The following is a 26,547-nucleotide window of genomic DNA, read 5'->3' as shown; positions in this document are numbered from 1 at the left end:
AGAATTTTAGGGATTTGCTTTGACACATTTGCCTCTAAGCTTTCGTTTAAGAGAAACCAAATGTTGATATCCTCGAAGAAAGCTTAGTTAATTGGACTAGGGTATTCTGGGTATTCTAGGTATTCTAGGCTTCTTATAAAGAAGATGTCTTGATTTATCATAGGTTTAAATAAGTAAAGTAAGATTTACCACTACAACTACAAGTATGGTAAACTTCTTTGGAAGGAGACTAAAGAAGGTAATACTATTTTTCACTCTGTTATACTCAAAACTGATTAACGGCTATAACAAATTCCAGTGATTTAACTGGGTGGGCTTTGTATCCACATACTGCTACCCCTAAAAGATCTAATTTCCGCGAATTCCTCACAACATACAAAGTGCTCTTAGAGATGCGAAAATTCGAGGGATTTTAAAGTATTGTATCGGTAAAAAAGGGGACATAAAAACAGCTGGTTAGAATGTTTATTAAAAAAAATTGATCGTATCTAATGTTTTTTAGGACAATGCCAAACTTAGAGAAGAGAATCAAAAATTAAAGAATGAGCTTAATGTAGCCAAAAAGGTATTGTATATCATATTGATGTATTTTTCTTCAGCGCTTTTACCTTTCCACATAACTATGGTTAAAACCACATTATAAGCTTTATGTAAAAAAGATGAATATACGTACTTTTTCTTTACAATGTGGCATTCAATGCTTCGCTAGTTGTTTCAAGCTTAATTTCTGCATAAAACATAATTCCTGGTGTTTAAAGTTTTTAGCATATATGTTTCTGTGTAATTTGCCAATTCTATTTGTAGAAACAAAAACAAATGGAAAATTTAATTGCACAAGTCAGTAAGTAAACAAATTTCTTTAATACTTGTTTTACGAGTCGTCCAACTGTGGAAATCTCCACGTGCTCATCCGGAATTTAAAATCGTTCGTCACAACAAAGTGGATAAAAATATATCGCATTTGCTCTTTTTTGGATTGTGTATTTAATATAGAGACTTTTTTAATATGTTTAGCTTATAAATCTTTTTATCGCGCATGTAAAAGTCCCATCGTGTCCCATTACAAAAATAAATTTTAACAACACATAAAAATAGTCCCTGTGGACACAAATATTGTTGCTGAGCAACACAGGGACAAAATAGATTTATTTTCATTTGTTGCAGGGACAATTTTGTTGCAGAGAGAAGTTTTGTGCTGCCAACAATTTTTTGAAATGTTTCATTGTGTCGCCCGCCTTTGAAGTTTGTTTCAACATATTTTCTATTAACCAAATAAAATTACCCATAAAATCTTTACCTTCAGTATGCGATTCTTTCATTCGTTGTAAAGAGACTCAAAAAAAGTTGAGCGCTTGCCCTTATTTGATGATACCAACTTTTGATGGTACATTCTTCCGCCAGGGGCCTTCTATCACGTTTCCAGATTCATCTTTTTTGCTGGTTTTTGTAGTGGCTACACACGTAACATTTTCAGGCGCATTGAATGAAACACTTCCCGTTACATGCGCATGAAAAAAGCCCCTTGTGTCGCCCTAGCTTAAACATCATGCTAATTTAGCGAAGTCTTAAATTAAATTCGCCGAATTTAATCCAACGCTCAAAATCCAAATTTTTTAATCAACACATTTAAGTTAAAACTTTAAACCTAAATTAACTCGAACTCTAACATACTTCATAAAAATTGAATTTAGGAGAAAATGATATCAAACAGAAAAAAGCTACTGCTTCAAGGTTTCCCGGACGAAAAATGCGGCCATCACGTAGTTTTGACGAGATCCGAGTTATGCAACGGGCAGTCGTGTCCCAGATTGAGGAGGTAAAGAAAACAAAACTGTTGTAACCCAAATTATATTGATTAATTGTTAAAACATATTGTTTTCCTAAAGGTCGACGAACTGCTATTTTGTAGTGAAGATTCTCCATCCCGATTTCCACAGCAGCTGCCTAGACCACGATTTTATCGAGACCAAGAGGTAAAGTTCCCTATCTGTAAAATAACGACTTTAAGTTAGCAACAGTTTGATAAATCAATTATTCACCTTTAAAAGACACACTTTCCTTAAATAATTACCCAACTTCATTATTATTATTAAAATTATTTACACAGGATAGCCTCTCAGTCCCTACTGGTACTGCTATCAACGAGGGTGCTGCGAAGGGGGTCCTAGTGCATTTAAAGCTTCCCTTTGAGCTGTGAAAGTAATGCAAGCACAGCAATCGGTCAACTAGACAACCGCCTAAGATATTAAACCTATTCTCACGCTGAGCGTTAAGCAGAAAGGATAGATTTACAATTTTATAGTGTCTGGCATGACTCGGCCGAGGATTGAACCCAAGACCTTCCGTATCAGGAGCGAACTCTTTACCACAAGGCTACTACTCAGCTAAGAAGCGTCCTTCACAAGTAAACGCTATTCCAAAATAAATCTCTTTTTAAAAAGCGACATCCTGAGATAAGTAAGAGCTTGGAAAATATCATTTCGGGCATACAACTTGATTATAAATAAAATAACTAAAAGCTTAATCATTGTGAAAATTAGAGGGATGTAAAACGATTTTTTTTAAAAACTATACATCGTCTACACATTCCAGTAGACATCACCAGAGTGTATATTTTTCACAAATTAAAAATTAAAGTGTTACAGTAAGTAAGCGTTTCTATGGATACATATATAATATATAAAAACAGTAATAAAAAATAACGACCTAATTCAACAATTTCAATGGCACTGCTTGTTCTTGAACATTCAAGGTTGGTTTAACGTGCTTACTATGTAATGCTTCTGCCAAATTTCTTTTGAATTTATTGTTTCTATAGCCACCAGATAGAATTTCAAAATCGTCTATGGTGACACTTTGGTGGCCAGATTTCTGTGCATGTTCAACCAAATGTGACTTTTTATCACGTCCATGGTGGTCCGTCATTATTTACTAACGTTTCTTTAGACTTCACAATTGACATTATTCTTAAACGAATTTACACCAACAAGGAAATTAAGACGAATATACCTAAACAACAAATGAAAGAACTTCTCATACTTTCCACAAAAAATATTCATTTTAGCTATAATAGCGAAATTTATATACAAACTGATGATGTTGCAATGGGATCGCCGTTAGGCCCAGTCCTTGCAGGTATATTCATGGTTCAGTTAGAAAGAACAATTCTACCATCCTTAAAAGATCAAATGAGCCCATGGAGAAGGTATGTTGACGACACTATTGCGTACATAAAAGTAGGTTCAATAGATTTTGTTATGTCGAAATTGAACAATTTCCATAACAACATTAAATTCACATATGAAACAGAGCAGAATGGTACTATTGCTTTCTTGGGTGTACTTGTAATAAGGAAAGAATTTGGAATCCAAACCACAGTATATCGTAAAAGTACTAATAACAATATATATCTTCATTAGCAGTCGTTTGCACCAACCACATGGAAAAGAGGTACATTACAAACCTTAGTGTCTAGAGCCTTCAAAGAATGTTCCAACGAAAAGCATTTACAAAAAGAAGTTCTACACCTTAAGAAAGTGTTTAGAGACATAAATGGCTATCCAAAATGGGTTATTGAACAAACATTTGAAAAGGCTAAACATTTGAACACAGCAGTACAGCCAACTCAACACACAGTATCAAATACTGATATAGAAGAGCATTTTTTGAAGTTACCATATAAAGGAAAATTGGGAGAAACGACTATGAAGTCATTACGTAACACTTTAAAAAATGTTATATCTGCAAACAATACGTGCAAAATTATCTACACAGGAACAAAACTAAGTTCGAAATTCAATGTTAAAGATAAGATTGAGAAAAAAACACAAACATGACATGATATGTAGGGCCACATGTCCTGATCGAAATTGTGAATTTACGTATATAGGAGAAGTAGGTAGAAGATTTGCAGAACGTATCGCGGACCACCAAGGACGTGATAAAAAGTCACATTTGGTTGAACATGCACAGAAATCTGGCCACCAAAGTGTCACCATAGACGATTTTGTAATTCTATCTGGTGGCTATAGAAACAACAAATTCAAAAGAAAGTTGGCGGAAACATTACATATTAAGCACGTTAAACCAACCTTGAATGTTCAAGAACAATCAGTACCATTGAAATTGTTGAATTAGGTCATTATTTTTTATTACTGTTTTTATATAATATATATGTATCCATAGAAACGCTTACTAACTTTTAATTTGTAAAAAATTACACTCTGATGATGTCTACTAGAATGTGTAGACGAATTATAGTTTTTTAAGAAAATCGTCTTAAATCCCTCTGATTTCCACAATGATTAAGCTTCTGGTTATTTTATTTATAATCAAGTAAGAGCTTATTTTTTAATTTAAAGATTTTATGAAAACAAGTATCTCGTGCAAAGGAGAATGTAATTAGAGAATGTAATGCGCAGTTGCTACAGGCATTCGCAAAAAAAAATTACCCTAAAAAAATGCTATTTTTATTTGTTTAAAAGGAGAAAACTATGCGAATAGTGTCCTTGCACGAATATCTTCAACCGCCAACTTAGCAAAAACAAGTTTACGTTCAAATGACTGGAGCTTAATTGATACACTATGACACTCTGTAGGCTAAACAAACATATGAATTATCCAAACAAACAAAAGTTTTGTTAAATGAAATTCCCTTTTGAACATGAAATTTCACAGTACCTTAAAACTTGTTGCTAAAGGTTAATGTCTGTCTACTTATTTCACAGATGCGGGCATTGGATGGTTATAACAACACATGGTTACCATATACAGGCGAAAATTTTGGTTCGGTTGATGCCAAAAGCATTGGTATTGAGGTAAGTACGACTTTATCTCCATGTTAAGAGAAAATAAACTAAACTCAAAAATAAAGGTAACTAGTTAATGCTCAAGAGCTCAGCCGTTCATGTCCACCAGAAACACCAGAGGAAGATATCCTTCTTGTATCTTCGTCCGAAGTACCGGACCAAGATATGTAATTTGCTTCTTCTTTAGAAATACTTGAACAGGATAAATGCTTTGTACGTATTTAGTTTGTATGCTCTTCAAGAAAATAGAACAAGAAGTGCTTTGTATCTACTTTGGAAATGCCGGACCCAGGGGCGGATCTAGGGTTAGGCAGCCTAGGCAATTGCCTAAGCCTAATTTTGTGGCCGTAGAAAAAACATTCTATAGATAGAATAATCCATAAAAAACAGAATTATTTTGGTATGACGATGCGGCGTTTTTTTCAGTTTTTTTATCAATGATATTTTACTCAAAAGCAAACCCGGGACTATCTTAGGCAAAAATGTCGATTCGCCTAAAACGACCGCGGGTTATAAGGTTTCGAATGAATGAAAATCACAGATGGAAGAAAAAACGCATAAAAAGCCCGCGGGTTTTCAAGTTCCAATGAATGAAATTTTGAAATGGGAAGAAAAAACGCCTGAAACGTCCGTGGGTTTTTAAGTTTAAACGCCTAAAACGACCACGGTTACATGGACGACAATGGAGTGCATCTTATTCAACATGGTTTAGCTGGGTCAGAAGCACCACAAGTGGCTAGAATAAATCAAAGCAATTGTATTCTAGCTAAGTTAGATGAAGAAGTTTTGAGTTTGGAAACCCTTTTAGATATTAAAAGGATTGGAAATGCTGGAGGGAAGTATTGTTGCCACGTGCACCGTGTTGTTGTCTTAAACCAAACCATCCTGCCTCTGCAAAAGACAATAAATACATTGCTTTAAAGTAAGTAATACTTCATATATTTTAGTTTTTACTGCTGCTGCATTTAAGGCACTTTTGTGTCAAGAACTATTCTTAAAAGTGGTAAAGCACCAGATGTTCTTACAAAACGTGTGATTTAAAAAATCTCTTTCTTATCAAAACAAAAGGTTTTAACTTAACCTCGATCAAATGGATTGTTCGTTTACTAAAGCCCAATGCTAAACGAGGTAACTGAGGCAATTTATGTAAACACTGTCTTGGCCGTCAAAAAATGTTTGGAGGTGTATGTTAAGTTTGGTATAGAGTATTGCTAAGCTGCATGTGTATTAGTTGAAATTTTGTTAGTTTTTTGTTTATTGTCTTAAGGTCACAGGCTTTGTGTAGCCGTTTATGCAACTTTGTATCTTTGTGTCTGTGTGGAAAAGGAATAATTCTTGTAAGATAGCTAAGGGTCAGCTCTTTCATAAACGCAAAGGTGTAAGATAAATGTAAATAGGTCTGTAAATCCCCTTTCCCTGGGAATTTTAAACGTCAAAGGATTCTACCTCGCCCCAATGCAAATTTACATTTAGCATATACTTTTCAATTGTGAGTGTCCCTAAGAACTTTGACTTTGTTGGAACTTTTAAACAGTAGATTTTATATACAACATCCCACTGCTCATTTTAAAAACTTTTAAGAGCACAAGGAGATCCTTAACTTTCCCATGCTGCTTTTAATGATGATAAAATTGCTAAAAACAAAAGAAGGAAACGATACCTAATCTAAGAATAGTACAAGTTTGTTGTATAATATTTCTTCTTTTTTGTTGAGCAATACAACATATATAATTTTGTTTTAGGAATAGATATATTGATGTCAGCCATGATGAATATTCTTCTGACAATGAAAATCACCATCAATTAAAGAACACAGGATATTCATTATAAAACCTTATAATATTGGAAAACTGTAAACAATGGATATATCTATATATCAAATGGATGGGTATGATATCAAAATAACTTGTACTGATAGGAATGATTTTCACGTAAAATGATACAGATCGAAACAAGAATTGCATGTTAAAGAACGTTCTGCTTCATACTGCAAACCAATGAAAATGTCATGTTAACTTATGCTTATATGTAGAATGTGTATATATGTTGCTTTTTATATGAGAATCTTCAGAATTGACCTACTTACTAAAACTTTCTTAAAGATTTCAAAGTACTTTTAAACATAGTTGACAGGGGCATGTGAGGGCAAATAATATGCAGACATGTTAAATGTTCTGATGTTATTTTTCTGATTTCTAACTCTTTTCTGACTTAAACCTCACTTTTGGAACGATTTTAGCTTCTTTTTTAATAAAAACACAAAACGTCCGCTTTACCTCGTACAACGCCACAACCCTTGATTACTTTGCCAAAAAATATGTCAAATTTTGCCTAACCATAAAAAAATCCTAGATCCGCCCCTGGGACCAATATGTATAATTTGCATGCGCACACAGAATGCTAGACTTGGATACTTATACGTTGCGAAAAATTCAAAAGATTGTTTGTACCCCTTTCTTTAACACATCACAAACGTTCGCAAATCCACGCTTCGCAGAATTTTTTCGCGAAGGCAGGACTGCCTGCATCTCCTTCCTATTGTAAAATATCCGTAACGTGTGACAAGTTACTTGAAAAATTTATAAACAAAATGGTTTAATTTAAAGGACTATACTGTTGTAAAAATGCGTGCTTGTTAACCTTTATCCGATAAAAATATATTTTGCGAAATTGCTTAGACATAGGGAAATTGCTTACACCTTCACCCGCTTTGCGGAAAATGCCCTCGAAGCTTTCATTATCGGACCTAGAGTTAACATCTAAACCATTTTCATTTGAGGTCTTTGGAAAGGCAATAACAAAATTCTTAATAAAATTTACTAACTCATCATATTAAGGGAATTAGGGGGAATTTACTTTCTTGAAAAATCTTTTGAAACTAAAATTTCGCGAATTTTCCGAAAAAAGAATTTGATGACATTTTGTTTCTTATTTTATGCGGGGATTTTTAAAGCCTTTTATGCAGGAGGCATCATCACAATCCTGGACAAAATAAATGGCAAAACAGTGATGACAGCTGTGAATCCCCCCCCCCTTCCCCCTGTATCAGTGCTCTGACAGTGTTTTTGTTTGTAAAAAAAGCCTTGATATAGGGGGAAGGGGGGGGAGTAAACTTCAGTTGCTATACTTAACTGAATTTCTCTGAGTTTTGCCAATATATTTTGTCACTGATTGCAAATCTGAAATTTTCATATAAACATTGTTCTAGATGAATCAGAAGAAAAAATAGCGTGAATTGTCGTTCGAAATTGGCGAAAAAATAAACATTCGCAGAAATTAATTGGCAAACTTGGCAAATATCAAGTTTTAAAATAATTTTCGCAGGAAATTACTTTCCGACCAAATTTAATCCTTTAAGATATCGTATTACGCTGCTTTCATTAACAAATTACAACATAATATTACTTTCAACGTGTAAATATCCTTCTTTATAGGTGCCACACTTAGGTAGCAGGAGTTGTGCCATACCTGTGCCAAACTCAGGTACGTGTTCACGTAAATGTTTTATAACTCCATATGCGTCTTTGCTGGTGCTAAAGCTCTGATAAAAGTTCAAAAAACAATTGTAACTTACATCAAGGTGGGTGTTTAGTACAGGTAAACCAAGACACAATGACACAATTTTTGCGATGTCGGTGTAAACAAAAACACAGTTAAAAGTCCTTCATTACCCAGTTCAGCTAAAATAATCACTTACTAATTTTATTTTGCGGAAAAAGTTTTGTAAAATTATCTTTACAAAATTATTCGTAGGCAAAAAAATAAACCCTGTTGTCTAATTACATCAATAAACAGAAATTATTGAACGGAATTATTGGCTATGATATAATATAGATATTATCATGTCATAGACTCAAAAAAACTCTCTACTTCATGACATGATAATATTTATATTATTCAATGACATAAACTGAACAGATAAGTGATAATATTTTTAAAATGCATTTGGCTACTTTCACTTTTTAGCTATAACCCCAGCACAAGAAAAAATAATGTTAGCTATGATAAAAAAAAACCTTATACTAAAATTATTAAAAACATTAATCAATAAGGCTAGCTAGCTACCTAGCTGGCTTTATATAATCTTCCATCAAAATCAGTTTGTTTAAAATTTATATATGACAAGAAAACGTGAAAGAATATTTATTTTAACATTGCAATGAAAATATTACAAAAAAAGCCTTTATAAAAAGAAAAAAAAAAATGAAAGAACCAAAATGACCTTCGTTCGCGTTGTCTTGTCTTCAGCAGAAGAGTCAAAAAAACGTGACAATGGAATCCAATCGTTTCTTGTACCTGAAAATATCCTTCGTTTGGGTTGTTTGTCCCTGTGCTAGTGGGTCGTATATCGTGCGCTATTAACACCACTTTACGTTACGAACACAGAGACTAACTATTTTAATTTAATGAATCTGATTTGCTATGTATTTGCAAAGAGGCTTAAAAATTCCTTTAACCTCCTTGGTTTTTGTTATTATTGTTTTGTTATTTTCTTATCATTGCACAGATCCTGTTCATCGAAGATTCCTACCGGAGCCCTCACGTAAGTAGTATATCTTTAACAATTTTTTTTAACATTCTATAAGTCAGCTGCTTCTGTTTTCGTTTACGAGGCCAACTGTTTCGATTGGGAATTATTCCTTATTTCTCCGATTTCACACTAGCAAAATTTTGTCAAACATTGTAATTTTTTTTAAGAAAAAAATTGTTATGAACGCTGGCTAAATTTTTACTGGGTGGAGTGGGTGGAGGTGCAAAGCCAATGTCGTCTCTAGATTTTAAATTAGCTTTTTAGTCACATGCTGGAAAGCAAAAAAGAAGCACTGGAAAGCATAGTAACATTACAACTTTCATTGTTTTTAACCTCGTAGAAACATAACGTTCATTGTTTTAATCTCATAGATTGCAACTTTCATCGTTTTTACCCTCATAATATCATGACAATTATCATTGTTTTTCATCTGATAGTAACATTACAACTTTCATTGTTTTTTTTATCTCACAGTAACATTACAACTTTCGTTGTTCTTGATTACTTAATTCTTAGTAACGCCAAGCCAGCAGAGTTACATCAATATGAGAAAACCAATAGCAGGTAAGTGAAAAATTTGCATTTTATTAGAAAGCATTCATGATGTTTCTACTTATCTTGTTATATTTAATAACAACCTCTGCTTCCCCTGCTCGTGTAACTCGTTTAAAGAATCCCAGCTTCTTTTCCGGGTGCCTTTATATCTACTTATCAGTTTGTCCTACTTAGTCAACTAGTCATTTTGTCATATTGTAGAAGAACTACTATGTTTTTCACTAACATATTCCTTGGCAGTGAGTGGGATTCGATCCGCGGTCCCCAGAACTTGGAGCCGCAGACGAACCCACTATACTACGTGCGGCAATACGTAAGTGATGAACTCAGATAGTTAATCCGGATGGTGTGTATACATAGGTGAATATTTACCATAGCATATCCGTATTACATTCTAACAGAGAATGCATCACCCCGATCAAACCTCTGATCATGACGGGCGAGTATAATGCGTGTAAGCCATATTGTAGAAAATTATAATAATTTTGTAATTGTTCTATACTCTTTAAATAAGAATCTTAGAAGAATCAATGGTCGATGCATCACAATCCTTTTCCAACATCAACAACATCATCAAAAAATGTTGTTCTCAAATTTTTGCGAGGCTTTATCTTGTCGAATAAGCTCTTTACAAAATTTTCACGAGGATAATTTTCGCTAATTGGGCTTTTTCAAACTTTTCGCGAGTACTTATTTTTGCGAATACACCTTTCTCAAATTTCATAAATTATAAAAATATTCAGATAGAATATCAATGTATCATGACGAAACTGAAGTTTTTAGAGCAATATAATATTCTGGTTGAATTTTATTTAGATTTGAAGAAAATAAATATTTTGAACACGAGGCTAATTAGAAAGCTCAGTTATATGAAGGGTTTGACCAAAACTTTCAGTTCGCAATTGAGGCAATTAACGAACAGCAAATATTTACGAAATTAGGTAATTTGTTCCACCCTTTGCTAAGGAACTTAGGGATAAGAATTATTTTAGTTCCGACCTCTTTAACTTAGTTTGGGATAATTAGGAAATTCGCGAAAGGTCTATTTCGCCGAAATTCGCGAAAATTAATCCTTGTGAAAATTAATCCACTTAAGTTAGTCATTATGTCCCACTGAATCAAGCATTTTTTTAAAACAAAGTTTATGGTTGTTCCATACCTCTTGTAAAATTTCGCTGACATATTGGGTGTACATGAAGTATAGACACTTCTGAATATTATTGATTACGAAAGATATTAAAGGAAAACTATTTAACATTTGGTCTATTATTTGAGATAGTAACGTCAAATAGATAGATAGATGTGCATATTTTACATGGCTGGCCTCCCAAATTTCGAGGGATATGCCTTGTCCATTATTTCCACAAGGTGCGAGAGCCGCTAAACTACGACGCCACAAAACAATCCTGACTAAAATTGATACGGTTATTCCCCTGGTGAGCCGACTGTTAATACTCCAACCCAAAAAGAGGATATTCGAGTATAAATTTTACTCAATTGGGATTTGTTTTGGGATTTTTCACCTTGTCGTTTGGAAACTTGTATTTTTTTTATTCTTTTTAAAAATTCAGATTGATATACTCTATTTGTAGTAGAATAATTAAACACTGAAAAGTTGACGTGAGAAATCGTTCATACAAAGAAGTGATATGAAAACAACTTCGAAGTTTTATGTTCAATATCATTTAATTTTAAATAAATTGGATAACTTTTTCTCACCGGCAAGAACAGCTGTCCTGTCACCTTGCTTTTCATTAGGTAAAAAACTCACCACCTTTTCCTTTGTGCTTGTATTGTGCGATAATATCGCGATTAGAATGAGACTTTAATAACACAGTTTTCTATTTACAATAATCTTACATTTTTTTCGTCACAAACGAGGTGCGAAAAAGGTAGTAAATTCAATGTATGCGAAAAATTTAAAAGCACAAAAACTAAACTTACTGTACAAAAATCTTCCGAAAATGTTATGTTAGACAATTTTCTGTTTGTAGATTCGTTCGATGTCACTTATCGTGGAAATACCGATTTGATACAAAAAACAGTGAGGCAGTCAAGAGAGAAGCTCAAAGAAAGAGACAAACATGATCAAACACTCTTCCACTACACTGCAAGAAGAGAAAAAAATGACCTACTTCGATATTTGTTGCTATTGGACACAGACTTAACAGTGAACAATGTGGACACTTGGGGCAAAACAGCTTTACACTGGGCTTCGGAAATGGGGCATACTGAAACAGTGCGAATCTTGGTGAGTTTTGATGCAGATCAAACGATTTCTGATCACAATGGATGTTTACCATGTGATGTAATCTGCAGAGTTATGGGAAGCCATGCGGATAGAGAAGAAATACAAAGAATATTACAGCCCCAATACAGCACCTCCATTAATTCGTAAAAAGGCTAAATATACGTACATGTAAAATGTAAAAGTTGATCCATGCATGCAGTAAACTCACATGATGGAAAGAGTGTCTGTACGAGAAGAAAATGTTTGTGGTTTTCGGGTAAATTCGTAAAAGTTTTGTTCCCGCAAAAAGTATAGTCAATTTCAAGTTGTTTCATTTCCGCAAAATTTTCAAATTAGAAATTGTCGCTGAGAATTTCACTGGACAACACAAAATTCATAAAACTAATCAGGATTAGCTAACAGAAATTCTGCAAGATGCAACTGATTTTCCCCGGAAAAATTTTTTAATTTTGCGAAACAGCGGCAGTATTTTTCCCCAAAAATGCAAAAATCTACTAAAGTACTGAAAGAGCAGTAAAAACACCAGTTTAATAATTAACCTTTCACATCAATACCTAAAGGGAAGAAACTTTTACGGAAATTTCTTGCGCAAAATTTATATTTGTGATGTTGGAATCTATTAGCAAATATATGTTCTGTATGATTGCACTTTAAAAAGCAATCCGTAAGGGGGGGGGGGGAGGAGGGCTGAATCCGCCCCCCCCCCCCCCCGGACCGAATAGGGTTAATTTTTGCCAACCTTTCTTACTCGGTAATTATTTAGTTCAGGTTTCTCAACAAAACAGGGACTAAAATAACACATCAGGAAATACCAGTTTATATGAAATTTGCTTCTCTAAACTCTCCAGTGTTTTACCTGTTCGTCTGCGCCCGTAAAATACTCGTGTTTATTAGAAAGACTCTTCTTGTGTCCTCTTAATATTAAAGAACTTGCTTCGGAAACGCGATTTTCTAAGTTTTTAACAATTTAAAAAAAACAAAAAACAAAACCAAAAACCAAGCAACTTTAACTTTATACTCTCGAGTTGTTAGGTACGTATCATGAAATCTATCAAGTTCGTGACACCATTTCTTTATTTTTGTTTTTACCGCATATGTAACCCTTTTTGGCACTTTTCTCAACAGCTGTTAGTGGAACTAACAAACATATAGATAGCTGTGTTGGCTTTGTTGGCTGTGTTGTAGGGATCGATACCATTGAGAAACAAAGGGGACATCGGTAGTTGTTTAGTGATCATAATTTTTCTATGAATCTTATATATACATAGATTAGTACTATATAGCTGTGTATTTTTTTTATTCGCAATGATAAAATTTTACTTTAAATAAAAACAAAATATAGCGGCAATAAAATACTAAGTTTTTTAAGTAAACTTTAAGATTTATAAGGACGGCTAAATTTGAGACAGACTGGGTGTACTTATGTGTTTTTTTGAAAAAGTTGTGAAACTTGATTTATTTTTTAAATAGATGGCGTTAAAGTCTTGTAACAAAACTATAAATACCTGAAAATTGTTCTAAAATAAGTTAATAATTCTAGACCTGTCAAAAGTTATCGGTTACGTAATGTTGTTTTTTTCACGCATGCCTAGTAGTTATTTTTCGCACCAGTGATCTAAACTTAGCATGAGAAAAACGTGGTTTGACCTTGTATTTTTTCATTAGTACAGAATATAATATAAAAAATGCAGTTCTCCTATAACAGGAGCAGGACGTTTTTTATAATTTCAATCTCACCTATGGTGAAAGAAACGCTGGTGCTGGAATTGAGATATAGTTTGGAGGTGGTGTGTGCATGAAAATTGTTAGTGGTAACATTAAAATGGATAATAGTGGTTTAATTACCATAAATTCAATGTTGGAATGGTTAATAGATGGTCCAATTGGAGCTGAAAGGACAGTCACGCTACATCACATCTTATGAAATTCCAATATGAGCTGAATCAAGATAAAACTGTCTAACGAATTAGCCAATTTTGGGTGATTTAGACAGGATTCGTATCGTAGAAAACGAATCGGTTATTTACGAAGTTAGCGATCGCATAGAACGTGGTCCATATTTGCTCAAATCACCGGTAAAGGAGCGACATTAATGAAACCGTTGAATTAAAAAGAAAATATGTGATGTATTTTAATGGAGCGATGTTGGGAATGTGTTCGCAATGTTATCTAGGTACATGCTTCATACAGAATTAATAAGAGAACACAAATCTTTGACAAAGAGTTGTCCTCGATAAATTAAAAGGAATTGACAGTTTAACGAAATATTATGCAAAGTGAATCGTTGACTCCACAGTTAAATTTAGATATGTCGATATTTTTAAAATAGCTACATATCCAATAAAGTATATTTACAGACCAGCGTCGATGTTGACCGTAGAAATGTTCTTTCTTTTCAAATATATAAAATGCTCCTGCAATAGTTCTTGTAGATTATTATTTGGAGCAATTTCTACTCGTGGTGAGAAATATGAAGAAGTATGTCTTAAATTTTTAAGAAAATTTAATACTTCATAACATGTTATTGACAGTAGAAATTATACCGATGTTAAAAAAATAAAAAATAAAACAACTTTTTTGATTTTATACAATGTGAACAAAGATACCTTTCACATATTAGTGTTTTGACATAAAAAAATTTAGTGACATCAATAAATTGTACAGAGTTACGTCGCGGGTGATGGGATGTGGTTAAAATCTACATAAATGCTGAATGCATATTGAATAATGCAATTTCAAAAAAGTATTTGATCATGAACTAAAAGGCGAGTTAAATTATCTATGAAGACAAAAAACGGTATAATTGGAAAACAAGGCAGAATTGCGAATGCAAATTTACCATATGAAATCCGATAATGTTATGTAGGTACCACAAAAAAAATTAATTGATATTAAATGTTACAGTGCAATGAGACACAATGGCGTGAAAGAAACACTTTTTATACCGCATTGCGTGCTTCTCGTATAGCGCAATAAAGCTACCATTTTGCGTGACAGATAGACAGACAGACAGGCAGACGTATATACGGGTATTATAATATAGATATTATTTAAAAAACCTTATTAGTTTAAAGAAACATTTAGAAGATCTAGCAAGACTTCAAAATTGTTTTGTTCTTGGTAATGTTTGAAGATATTTGAAGATATACAGAATATATTTTTTGTCATAATCGCAGTCTTAACGTACCTATAAACTAATTTCTTCTAAACATGGGGAACATGAATATTCTTACTGTTTCAACCACCACAGAAAAACGACATAAAATAAAATTCCATGCGAAATATATTTCAGCATTATGTTTCACGTGTAGCTACCAAAGCGAAATTTCTTGGAGATATATCCGGGTCGAAAACTGGAGTGAGAGTTGCATCCATACCTAACAAAGAACAGATAAGCATGTCCACATCCATGTCTGCATCCGATAAAAATCCACGGAATCATACGATAGAGAGCAGGTTGCCTAACACGTAATCACTGAGTGTGAGACTTTAAATGGTGTTCGTCAGTTAAAGCACATCAGGGTTCGGATTAGCCAGTGATATTGCCACAGTCAAACTGGAAAGATTGCTAAGCGCAGAAATAGTGTTCAGGGTAAAGGATGTGAGGCGTAAAGGTTGCTAGATCAGTTACTTAACTTTTGGTCCAATGACAAGCACCTTCCGAACTAACTATAGATTGCTTAAGAAGAGAAGAAACATGTATTGCGGCTGATTATCTTAAACTGATGCTTAAATTAAATCTATTTGATTTGTTAAACAAAAACAGTGAAAGAAATAATACTAGTAAATATAGTGACAAAAAAGTAAAAACACTAAATATTACAGGAGCAACTATGGTTATGGTATAAGATTGTAAACCCTATCACAAAACAAAATTTTTCCCCTCAATTTTCCCTCTTAATCTTGTAGATCTCCTAAAATTTCCCTTTTTAAAGTTTAGCTTTGCTAACAATCCTTCACAAACAATAAGTACCTTCTTCAAGCAGATACATGACTTTGTCAACCAGCGCTATACTTTCAATCACCGGACCAAGCAAAAGAACAAGAGAATGATAAATGGTGACGTTTTTCCACTGTGACAACAACGCTTCATAGTTGATATCTGTAATGAGAACGTCATAACAAGTAAATGTGAGCATTCCAGCAATTCATGCTTGTTAATAGTTTTAACTTTCGCATATACCATATACAGTGAACGTCATTAGATTACAAAAACGTCAGATATTCAAGAAGCTGCAGGGCGCATAATCGATGCACAACGGTAATGTGTAATCAACAGACAAATCAAAAGGTACCACAAATACACGGACTTTAAATTTGTACAGATATCCCTTTTTATGAATAATTTACTTTTTCGCAATTTTTTATTGCTATTTTTTAATAATACAAATACAAAATCCTATAATTACTAGCTATAAGTCGATCAATGACTGGCTTAACATGGAAAAGTCATGCTTTTATATGTCAAACTTAAAAATTTAGACATTTTCACCTATCGTACATTTTTCCTGCATTTTCGAACTCGCACTTTCTTAACAATCTCGAACCTTTTGTCCGGTTCATAGAGAGTTAGAGATAAAAAAGTAAAGAGGCTGTCTATACTTAAGTGTTACTAAATTATTTTCGGGGTTAATTTAGAAGCAACTGTAAGTGCTTATACCAAAGGAATACGAATAAAAATGGAAGGATTATTCACACATTGATCTAGAATTACAATATTTAACATATTTTAAGATGTGGTTCTTGTGTTCTCATAATTTTTGCCACGTGTATTCGCTTGAGTTTCGTGTAAGTAGCTTAAAAATTAACAGCCTGTTTTGTAGTCTTTTTAAAGTCAATCTTAATGTCAAAAATAACGTCATGTTTGGTCAACAAGCCTCTTCTCAAGATAATTGCATTTAAAGATTTTCTAATTTAATCATGCTGCACGGATATGACCTCACGGATATGAGCACTTTGAACTTGGGCTGTATGTAATGTTACCAAAACAATTGAAAAAGCCAGCCTGATCACCCTTTGAGGAACTTGTGTCGAAACGTCCCACGAACTCCCACGTGTCATTGTCACATGGAAGACATACTTGATTTTTCCTCATGTGTTTCTTTTAATAAGTAGACGATAAATTTAAACTGACAAAAATTGTGGGAAGTAGATCACCTCCTACAATTGGGTTTGATGATGTCATATGCTAAAAATGACCTGAAATACTAATCTACATAAACACAGCTTATATTTTCTAAATATCATCCCTTGGATGATCTGGCCACTAAAATACTGATTCTGACTAAAAACGATGGAGTGGGAGAGGTCTGTCATACTCCCTCTCATAAAGACACACAATGGGAAGCGACACTTATATCGTGGGGAAAATGCTCGGTCGTGCCTCTCATGTTTCTCTATTTTCAGTGGATTGTTAATTTAGATGAAGTGAAATATTTCTTTTGCAAAAAGCTTTCGCCAGTTAAACGTAATGTTGCAGAAATGCGTAATTTCACACCTTCCTGCACCACATCTAGAAGTTTTCATAGGCCGTGTTTGCTGTGCTCCTTACAAAATTGATAAAATAAACAAACAAACAAACAAAAACAACACTGCTATTTTTATTTAACGGGTGCACGGTTTTGAAATTTTTTAAATTAAATTTGCGGATATTAACAAACTTCTTATCTCAAAGATAATAGTTCATTGCAAATAACATAGCCATGCAATATGATACTATTTTTTCAAACGCAGAAGGTAAACCGCGTTCCGCAGTCTAGTTTTAATGTGGTTTTTACCAAATTGTTATTAGGCACACTTCATGAAGGTATGAACTCAAATCCTTAAAGTTAAAACCTACTAAAAATATAGAGAACGCGAGCGAAAAAAAATCAAGTATGTTGTCCATGGCGTAAATGACGCGTTCAATAATCAGGCTGACCAATTTTTGATTGACGCTGTCATAAATAAATAACAATATACACTTCTGTGCCAAACAGAGTGATCAACCTTGAATGCGTTGCAAAGATTTTCGCTAAGATTTATTTTCGCAAATTCAGCGAATTTTATAAATATTTGCGAAAATCCCCAAAAACGTCAAAATTATTAGAAATGACTTTTTTGGCTAAAATTAACTTCGCGTAACTTTTAAAAATCAAGAAAGGATTTTTTTTTCTTCTCTACTTTTCCTCTACAAATTATTTTGTTGTTGTTGTTGTTGTTGTTGTTGTTGTTGTTGTTATAAACACAATCGCCAGCCTCTGTTGTATGAGCATTAATGAAAGGTTACCCTATCTCAATAAAAGGCCCTGAAATAAATTAAAATTGCAAAAAAAAAAAAAATTACCAGATTCCTAAAACATTATTCGCAGCAAACCTTAAATGATTCATTTTTGATAAGAAATCTTGGCAAAATATCTCACCATGACGAATTCGTGTAAATTAATCTTGACAAAATGTATTTTGTTTAACCTTAAATGTAGGCGCAAACCGATTCACCGTTTGCGCATATTATCCAACAAGCTTAATCTTTACCTAAATAAATGTCCAGTCATTCGTTTATTCTCATTTAAACAAAGATGGCGACCGACATGACAGGTGGCAAATTTTGTAACACTTGTTTGATCGTAACATTCTTCTTATACACTTTCAAAAAAAAAAGGTTTTATTGAAATATTAGGGTTTTTCTTTTTAACTATTTCCTTCAAAGATTTTTTTGAGGAAGTCCAGAAATATCAAAAAAACAGAACAAAAATATACCTTTTAGTAAATTAGGATCAAAAACTTTATCCAATCGCTCGAACACTTTCTCTGCATATCTAAATTTAATAAGAGCAGTCACGGTAGACCTGAATTTTTTAACAACTCTTGTCAAGCATCAAGGTGAAAAGTGAGGCAGTTGCATCCAACAAGCGCATCAATTAACAATCAATAGTTTCACTTAGGCTAAAGCCGAAATTGCACTTTGATAGATCGGTGCGTCCACTAAGAACACAAATGCATAAACTTAAAATGACGGCGATTTAAGCAAATTCATTGGTTGAAATCATGAAATTACGTTATTATACACTGCAACGAATAATGTTGACTTTTAAAACGATCAGCACGTGCAAAAGCGCTCTTAAATATTGCGCAATATTAAGTACTTTAATGCGTGAACCTTAAACTGACGTGATAAAAAAATGAAGTGGAATTTCGCCTTTAATCATGTTCGCATGAGTATTTGAAGGGCGAAATAAAATCAACACCGAATTGAGTTTGATTTTGGCCAAAAACATGTAAACAAATATCAAGGATGGAGACTGAAATGAAACTTCTATTTCGCCCCGAATATTGAAGATTCGTGTACATACTGCCTAAAAGTGAACAATCTATTTTCTTTAGGAAATAGTTACAAGAACTAAATGCAGAATATTAGAATTGACTATCATGTTGAATCTTACATGTACAATAGATGTATAACAGATCACGATGCTGTAAAGAATAAAATTATATGACACATACTCAACAAAAGTCATGGAGGCTGCATTTTTTATCTTTTTACATCGTACAGGTGCCAGTACTAGACTAGGATCAACATGGCGGATAAAAACTTCCATGACTGCTCGATAACAGTGTAATTTCAGGTTGGGACTGTGATCTAAATATATAGTGATTAAAATTAATTAACAAACATGCCAGAAAAAATAGTAGTGCTTAAAAATCATTGAAAAGATCAAACATATTTTTTTTTGCAAAGTAGTGATTTTGTTAGTAAAATAAGTAAAAATATATATATTGTTTATTCTGTTGAAGTATAAAAGTAAAATAAATCGAGCAGGGATAATGTAAAAACATATTGTTTTCTAACAGTTTAAATTTTTTTCTATTCTTAAAGTTATCTCGACTCTTCACTCAAACGAAGAAATCAGACGATGTCCAAACGATGATTTAAAACGAGGAAGGTTCCCTACTTTCTTAAAATTAATGTTTGGGAAGAGAAAAAAACTATGAAATGACACCAACATTAACCATACATAACAGACGTGGTGTTGACGATCATCATTAAAATTTTTAAACACTTTTTAACAGTAATGTAAAAATAGATACTTTCCAGATGTTTTAATTCAAAATTACCTTCGCAGTGTTTGGAATAATCTTCTAAAATAACTTAACCCACACAGAAACAGAACAATTTAACAATAATAATAAGAAAAAAAACTAATTTCCGATAAAATCTTCTGCAAAAGCGTTCTTACTAAGAAGTTTCTTTGCATAATCCTCCACAAAATGACAAGCAGTTTCAAAACTTTTGTATTGCAATGGTTGGTATGGCAATCTCTTTAGGAATTTTGACAATGGAAATCCACAATCTGTTTCACCTTCTGTCCTGCCACATTTGAAATGGCAATTACATTGATTACAGCCTTGAGTGACGCCATCTTTGTTAAAATAATTTTTTAAGTAATTTGATGAAAGATTGTTCTTGAAATGTGAATTCAATACATTTTCTGATATAGTGGGATTGACAATACTGAATACTGAATTAGTCTCCTCATCATTCCTATTTTGTACATTTTTAATATTCTGATAAAAAGAGCTCAATGTAAACGAAGCCCTACAACCACAGGTTGAATTATTCGAATCCTCCTTTAAAGACATTCGAAAGTAACAACATGACACAGATACAATCCCACGTATCAATGGAGTGTTTTTAAACACTTTCAACATGGTGGAGGCTAAATCACCACAAGTGTGCAGCCCAACTAGAACGCAGTGTCTACTTCCATCCATGTTTTCGAGATGAGCCGGTGTGTCTATAACTTCTTCTTTCGTATCTGTGAAGTTATTAAGACTAATTTGTGCACCACCATTATTACCATAGACTAGTTTAACAAACTCCTCTGTTGATATGTCTGGTTCTATCTATACAAAATTAACATTTGTGAATAAACTATAGACGTGAACACGATTCCAATTTATTTTATTTTTTTGCTTAAATTTATCAGTAAATATTTTTTGACAATACAAATAATTCAAGGATTGAGTTTGTGACAAATAATATTTAAAAACGATTGACTGTGAACATTACCATTACAAAATGTACAGAGAAGCTATTTTACCCATCTTGCAATGTGTGTGACATCACCATATCCATTTGTCACTCCATCCTGAGTCAAAAAAAATTGTAAGAGGAAATTTATTATTGGTCTTGGTCAAGGACACACTAGAACTTTGCAGGATTTCTTTTTTTATCATAAAAATGTACATTGGTTAACTAACCATTCTATACCTTTTTATTCAGTCTTTTTAACTCTTCTTCAATTTCTCTAAATATAAAAACGTGTATGGTGCGCTAAAAATATTTCTTAAGTAATTAGAGAAAAAAAAAATAGTTTCAATAAAAAGTCAAGGTGAAAGTAATGAGACGCTAAAAACGAAGCTGATATTAAATTACACTTTCTCTAAAAAACAATGCCAAATTTAAACAATCGGGGAAGACCATGCGTAAGTAAGTAGGAGGAAGCTAATGAGAAAAAAGCAAGTGAGACTTTTATATTTTAGATAAACCTACTTGTCAAATTTTTCAGCAACCGGTAGTCTTTGACCAGCCATCTCTACAGCAACGACGTTCAAGCCATATTTGTAAGCCAGCATTCGTGATAAATGACCTAAACCTGAACCAACATCCTGTTCACGTAAAGCAAAACAAGGAGATAAATTTTCCACAAATATAAAGCAAAGTAATAGTATAGTAAAATATATTATTCTTTATAAATTAAAACAATATTACTTAAGAAAACAATTCTTCGCTTTCACGCTATACGAAGCATAGGATATGCATAAAAGTGTTTATTTTAAATACATAATTTCTTAAATGTCAAGCACAGTCATTTTCTAATGTAACTATTTTTTAAATGTTGTGTAAAAAAAATTGTTTGTAGCACTTCCCTTGAAAATCTGCTTGCATTTTTACATGCTAAAAGTTATTGTTTGCTCAAGTCCAGTAGGGTATGCTGATCTAGCACAGCCATGACAAAAATCAAAATAAAAAAACCCCAAGGATTATGTGAAAATCACTATTTATTAGCCCCTGGAATAATTCACATAAAATTGCTCTAAATACTTCCTACAATAGCAATTCAACATCCTTGTTAACAAGTTAGCATGCAGTAATGAAATTGCACCATTTCGCACAAGATAGACAAGCGCTACTAATACAGAGATTCCTACCACGACATTGGTTGTTTTTGTTTCTTTGCAAACAGTATTTATAACCTAAACAGTTAAAAAGAGTATATTGTAGGAAAGGCTATAGACAAAACATGAAGTATATAAATACTTCGCTTTGTAAATATAACATTGAGAATTCATAACACCTTTACTCTGATCATACAAGCTGCACCGTCTTTATATTTCATTTAGTTACTGATTTGCAGGAAGAATCTATACTCTTACTCTTTTTTCTATTAGAATGGTATATATATATTATAATTTACACTTAATTTACACTAATACCTGAGGTAAAACAGACAATTCATGCCTCTTTTTTGGTTTGATATGTTTTTTAAACATCATGGAAAGATCTTCGTCTGGTTTGTAGTCACCGCTTTTACCAATAAACTTTTTTTGATTTCTATTCAGTGCCAGAGCATGACAGGCAGCAATAAAAGAGAGTAACGAAAGAGGCCAGACAAATCTAAAAAAAACATTTAAAAAAATATTATTTCACAGGCAGCATGAATAATGCTGGGGCAGAGTATTTTCTGTTGTGGGCTTCAGAAGGTAAGAAACTTCCAGCTTTTAATTCTAATTATTTGCAAGTTAAGGGCAAGCCAATAGCAGATGAACCAAGCAGAAACCTAACAATAACAATCAGAATCTCAATGATGAGAGTGAAGGTAATCATGAAAAGCAATAAAATTATTTTTGATACTTGTTCTAAATCTACAACAAATCAGAAGGGATATGCTGCAACATAGACATACACAAACTGTTATTCTCACAAAATATTGGATGGCACAACAAGGCATCAGAATGTACCACTCTAATAAAAATCATCAAACATTTAGAACCATTTAGAAAAAATCTACATATAGAACTTGACAAACAGACATTTTTTTGCTATTATTTTTTTACAGTTGTGCCTATATTTTAAAAGAATATTATTATTACATTTTTACTAATTGAAAAAAAAAGTATACCTAAACACTGCATTGTTGTTGTCATGCAAAATATTGTCTGCAACTTCTTCTAAAGTCACTTTTTTCAAGCATTCTCTCCAACTGTGTGGTAGCTTTTGCCATAAACCTTGAGTGAAGAATTCCTGGAAAAAAAACAGCACGTGTGAGCACTCAATTTGGCAAAAACAATTTAAGTGCAGATGTAATTTATATATTTCTTTAGCCTTTAAAAAAATTCAGAAATTTAATTTTCTTTGTTGACAAATTTTTGAATTTAAACCCGATTTTTTGTCACCTGCTACCATATCGATGGTGAACTTGGGCACTGCTGGATTGGGAATTTAATTCTCTTTCATATAGGGCTCTACACTGTTTAGTTAGTTTATATTAGGTTCTGCATTATTCACAACAGAAGTATTAAATTTTTAGACCTTACCATCCACATTTATAACTGGCCACTAAATTTTAGGTCTTAGACAGCTATTTAAATAGACACAACCCTTATGTCCTTTAAAAGCAAGTTACAGAACATCATGTAAAGATTAAAGAATAAAAATACTAGTACCAAATAGCATCATTCCATTTTTACAGCTATGATGTACTCTGACTGTGGTAGTAATTATAAAAATGTTTTCAGCAAAACGTTGCAACACTTGTTTTTGCTTGTGGAATTGGCAATTTAAATTGTCAAGTCAGATGGTCAGATGTAATCTTCAAATATGTGTTGATCCTTAGTACCAAGATGATTTTAGCAGGTAAGAGTTTGTTTTTGTTTTCCAAGGGGGTTAGAGCATTATTGGCCTAAAGCATTTTTACATTAGAAATGATGACACAGTAAAAATGTTTTACTACATTTGTATATTACGGTCAAAATAAAATTTAAAAACTTATATATATATTTATATTTATATATATATATATATATTTATATTTTATACTTATTTTTAAATTTGCTGATAAAACCAAATATGCCACTCATTTTCCTTAGAAAAGAATTGTTTCTTCTTTTAACATTTAATGAGGTTCAACCAGGTCAAATAGAATAAAAGTTGCCTGATGACCCACCCCTAGTTCGCTTTACTTTTGCGAATCAGGTTAACAATTGAATTCCTATGCGCTTTAAAAGATTGATGGTATTGAGCCTATTGGACCAGGTTTTTTGGTGGAGGGTGACGACTCAGCGGAAACGCCGCAAAAACCACAGGGCCTGTGGGGCGACCTCTGGGTTTTAAAAAAATCCAAAATTTCTTCCGGAGAAACCTGAATCAGCTAGAAATAACATTTTTCAAACATTTTTTATATCATTAATTCCATAGATACGCTGTACTAAAATCCCACAAATAATAAACTGAAATACAAGGACAAAATAGCAATGAGCTTGTGCGCATTACATTTTGGGTGTAATTCTGGAGGTTTCAGACAGGCCCAGGCTTTTTCAGACGGTTAAAGACGAAAACTTTGAAAAAAAACCTGAAAAGAAACGCCTGTTGCTGCCCTCACATATACAGCAATTTTGGCTAGCCAGCACCCTTGTGTTTCTGGCATTAAAAAACTTCCTTAAAAAGAAGTTATAAGAGGGTGCCACTAAGCCGCAAACACCTGCATATATAAGGGCAATTCAGGCAACTTTTAGAATTGAATTGGTGGTTGTCGTCCAAAATCGCTCGCACTTTTCCGGGCTCGCCCGGAACTTTTCCGAAATGCAATTCCTTGTGTAACATACCATGCAGACGATAGTTGGAGGAAGGAGCTTAAAGGAGTTAATAAGTTTATATGGATATAAGTTATTTATCAAGTATATAAATCTTATTACAAACTATCAAAAACAGTTATTTTAAGAACTTCGCTACCATCATAGTTAGCTAGTTTATTTTAATTGTTATAGTTGTTTGAATCATTAGTGTCTGTTATTCTTTTATTTTTTGGGCATTTTCGGTCTATGCGGGTTTATTCGGGCTAATATATACTTGAAATATTTTTCAAAACGCTGAACTCGCCCGAAAACTTCCCCACTTTTTAAGGTGAGTACGGGATCTTTCCCCAATCGGGTGAGTGTCCCCAGATTGAGTAAACCACTCGATCGAGTGATTCGGCACCAGCAGCAATTTTTTACAACCACCCGATTGAGTGAGTCATAACTGGCAGTAAATTTTTAGCTAGCTAAATACATAAACAAACCAAAGGTGCTTGGGAGAGACTTTCTTGCTAAGCACCTTGTCAGCTTAAGCTCTAGAGACAGCGAGCTAATTATGTTCAAGATATCAATATTTCTCTACTATACTTTGTGTCAGATATGATAAAAAATATGCACATTTTTCTCTATATAGCTTGCTATACTGGCTTCGTACTAAACTAACTTCAAGCACATGTTTATAAGACAACTAAAATGAGCTTCAGAGCCTCAACATGTGCAATCTAGACTGAAAATATGCACCATGTAGTCAATCCAACTCAAGAATTCATGAATAGCATCGAAACGGCACAGTGATTTTTTTTTAATCAGTGAATCGGCGCCAAATAAGTTTATGATTTAATGTAAACAAAAATTATTTATATTGCCCTTTTGGCCAGCAGCTTGCCCTTTTAAAAAGCAATTTTAAGCAAGAAAAATACTCCCCCAAGTCAGATAAGTCTCTCCCGATCAGGTGGTTGCGCACTCACTTGTTTGGGTGATTTACCCCGATCGGGGGACAGTCACACTATCGGGGAAAGATCCCGTACTGAAGGTGTATGCAGCTTCTTATCGACACCCTTGTGAAGTTACTACGCTTGGATATCGATTTCACAATGCCCTTAGATATCCAAGGTTTAAGGCCTGTTTCAAGTTGTCGTTTAGTGACTCTAACACTAGGTGCATTAAGATTAAGCAAGTTCTGGATCTTGGAATCAAAGATCTCAAAAAAGGCTTGGTCCTTCTTGGTTCTTAGGATAATTGCGAGCTATAGCTAAGATTTATTAAAACAAAACTACAAACACTGTTAAAAAATAAAACACTTACTGCTACATAAGAATTGGATAGCCATTTGAATTCTTTCATAAGCATAAAAGCTTCAGTCAAATATATTGAAAATTCACTAAGACAATCTGAACGGGAACGTTGCTTTCGGTTTTCACTGCTCTGTTCGGCCATCTTTGTGTTTATCCGATGCGAATTTTTACGGCCACCGAAGGTAGTCAAGATTTGCTACTCCAAGCAATGGCTTTTTTTTAGATCGATTTATCGATGTGATTATGTTTTCTGATCCAAGTACAATCCAATTT

General features: G+C 33.3%; 2 protein-coding genes across 4 annotated transcripts; one reads left to right on the top strand and one right to left on the bottom strand.

Moving 5' to 3' along the window:
• LOC130644173 (uncharacterized) lies at positions 1-12,796 on the top strand. Its single transcript, XM_057449676.1, has 10 exons — positions 1-238; positions 503-565; positions 805-841; positions 1,692-1,816; positions 1,887-1,973; positions 4,728-4,817; positions 8,243-8,291; positions 9,316-9,351; positions 9,856-9,903; positions 11,889-12,796. Exons 1-10 carry the CDS (start codon positions 206-208, stop codon positions 12,290-12,292), a joined length of 972 nt encoding a protein of 323 aa, XP_057305659.1. The 5' UTR covers positions 1-205; the 3' UTR covers positions 12,293-12,796.
• LOC130644152 (methyltransferase-like protein 25B) lies at positions 2,581-26,427 on the bottom strand. Of its 3 annotated transcripts, none has more exons than XM_057449656.1 (12): positions 26,285-26,427; positions 23,308-23,429; positions 22,622-22,802; positions 22,337-22,381; positions 21,678-21,793; positions 21,396-21,432; positions 21,226-21,273; positions 20,362-21,028; positions 19,628-19,763; positions 18,884-18,942; positions 16,119-16,247; positions 2,581-3,009 (listed from the first exon to the last, which is right to left on the bottom strand). In XM_057449656.1, the coding sequence occupies exons 1-12, from the start codon at positions 26,414-26,416 to the stop codon at positions 2,978-2,980; spliced, it is 1,704 nt and encodes a 567-aa protein (XP_057305639.1). In that variant the 5' UTR covers positions 26,417-26,427; the 3' UTR covers positions 2,581-2,977. The 3 variants fall into 3 exon arrangements, with proteins under 3 accessions (XP_057305639.1, XP_057305632.1, XP_057305647.1); XM_057449649.1 differs by lacking the exon at positions 2,581-3,009 and adding an exon at positions 15,411-15,522; XM_057449664.1 differs by lacking the exon at positions 2,581-3,009 and adding an exon at positions 15,536-15,713.
• Positions 26,428-26,547: the final 120 nt, after the last annotated feature.

The sequence above is a fragment of the Hydractinia symbiolongicarpus genome, chromosome 1 (genome assembly GCF_029227915.1).
Source record: "Hydractinia symbiolongicarpus strain clone_291-10 chromosome 1, HSymV2.1, whole genome shotgun sequence".
Classification (NCBI taxonomy): Eukaryota; Metazoa; Cnidaria; class Hydrozoa; order Anthoathecata; family Hydractiniidae; genus Hydractinia; species Hydractinia symbiolongicarpus.
Note: the sequence above shows the minus strand (reverse complement) of the source record. Positions and strands in the feature narration are given on the sequence as shown.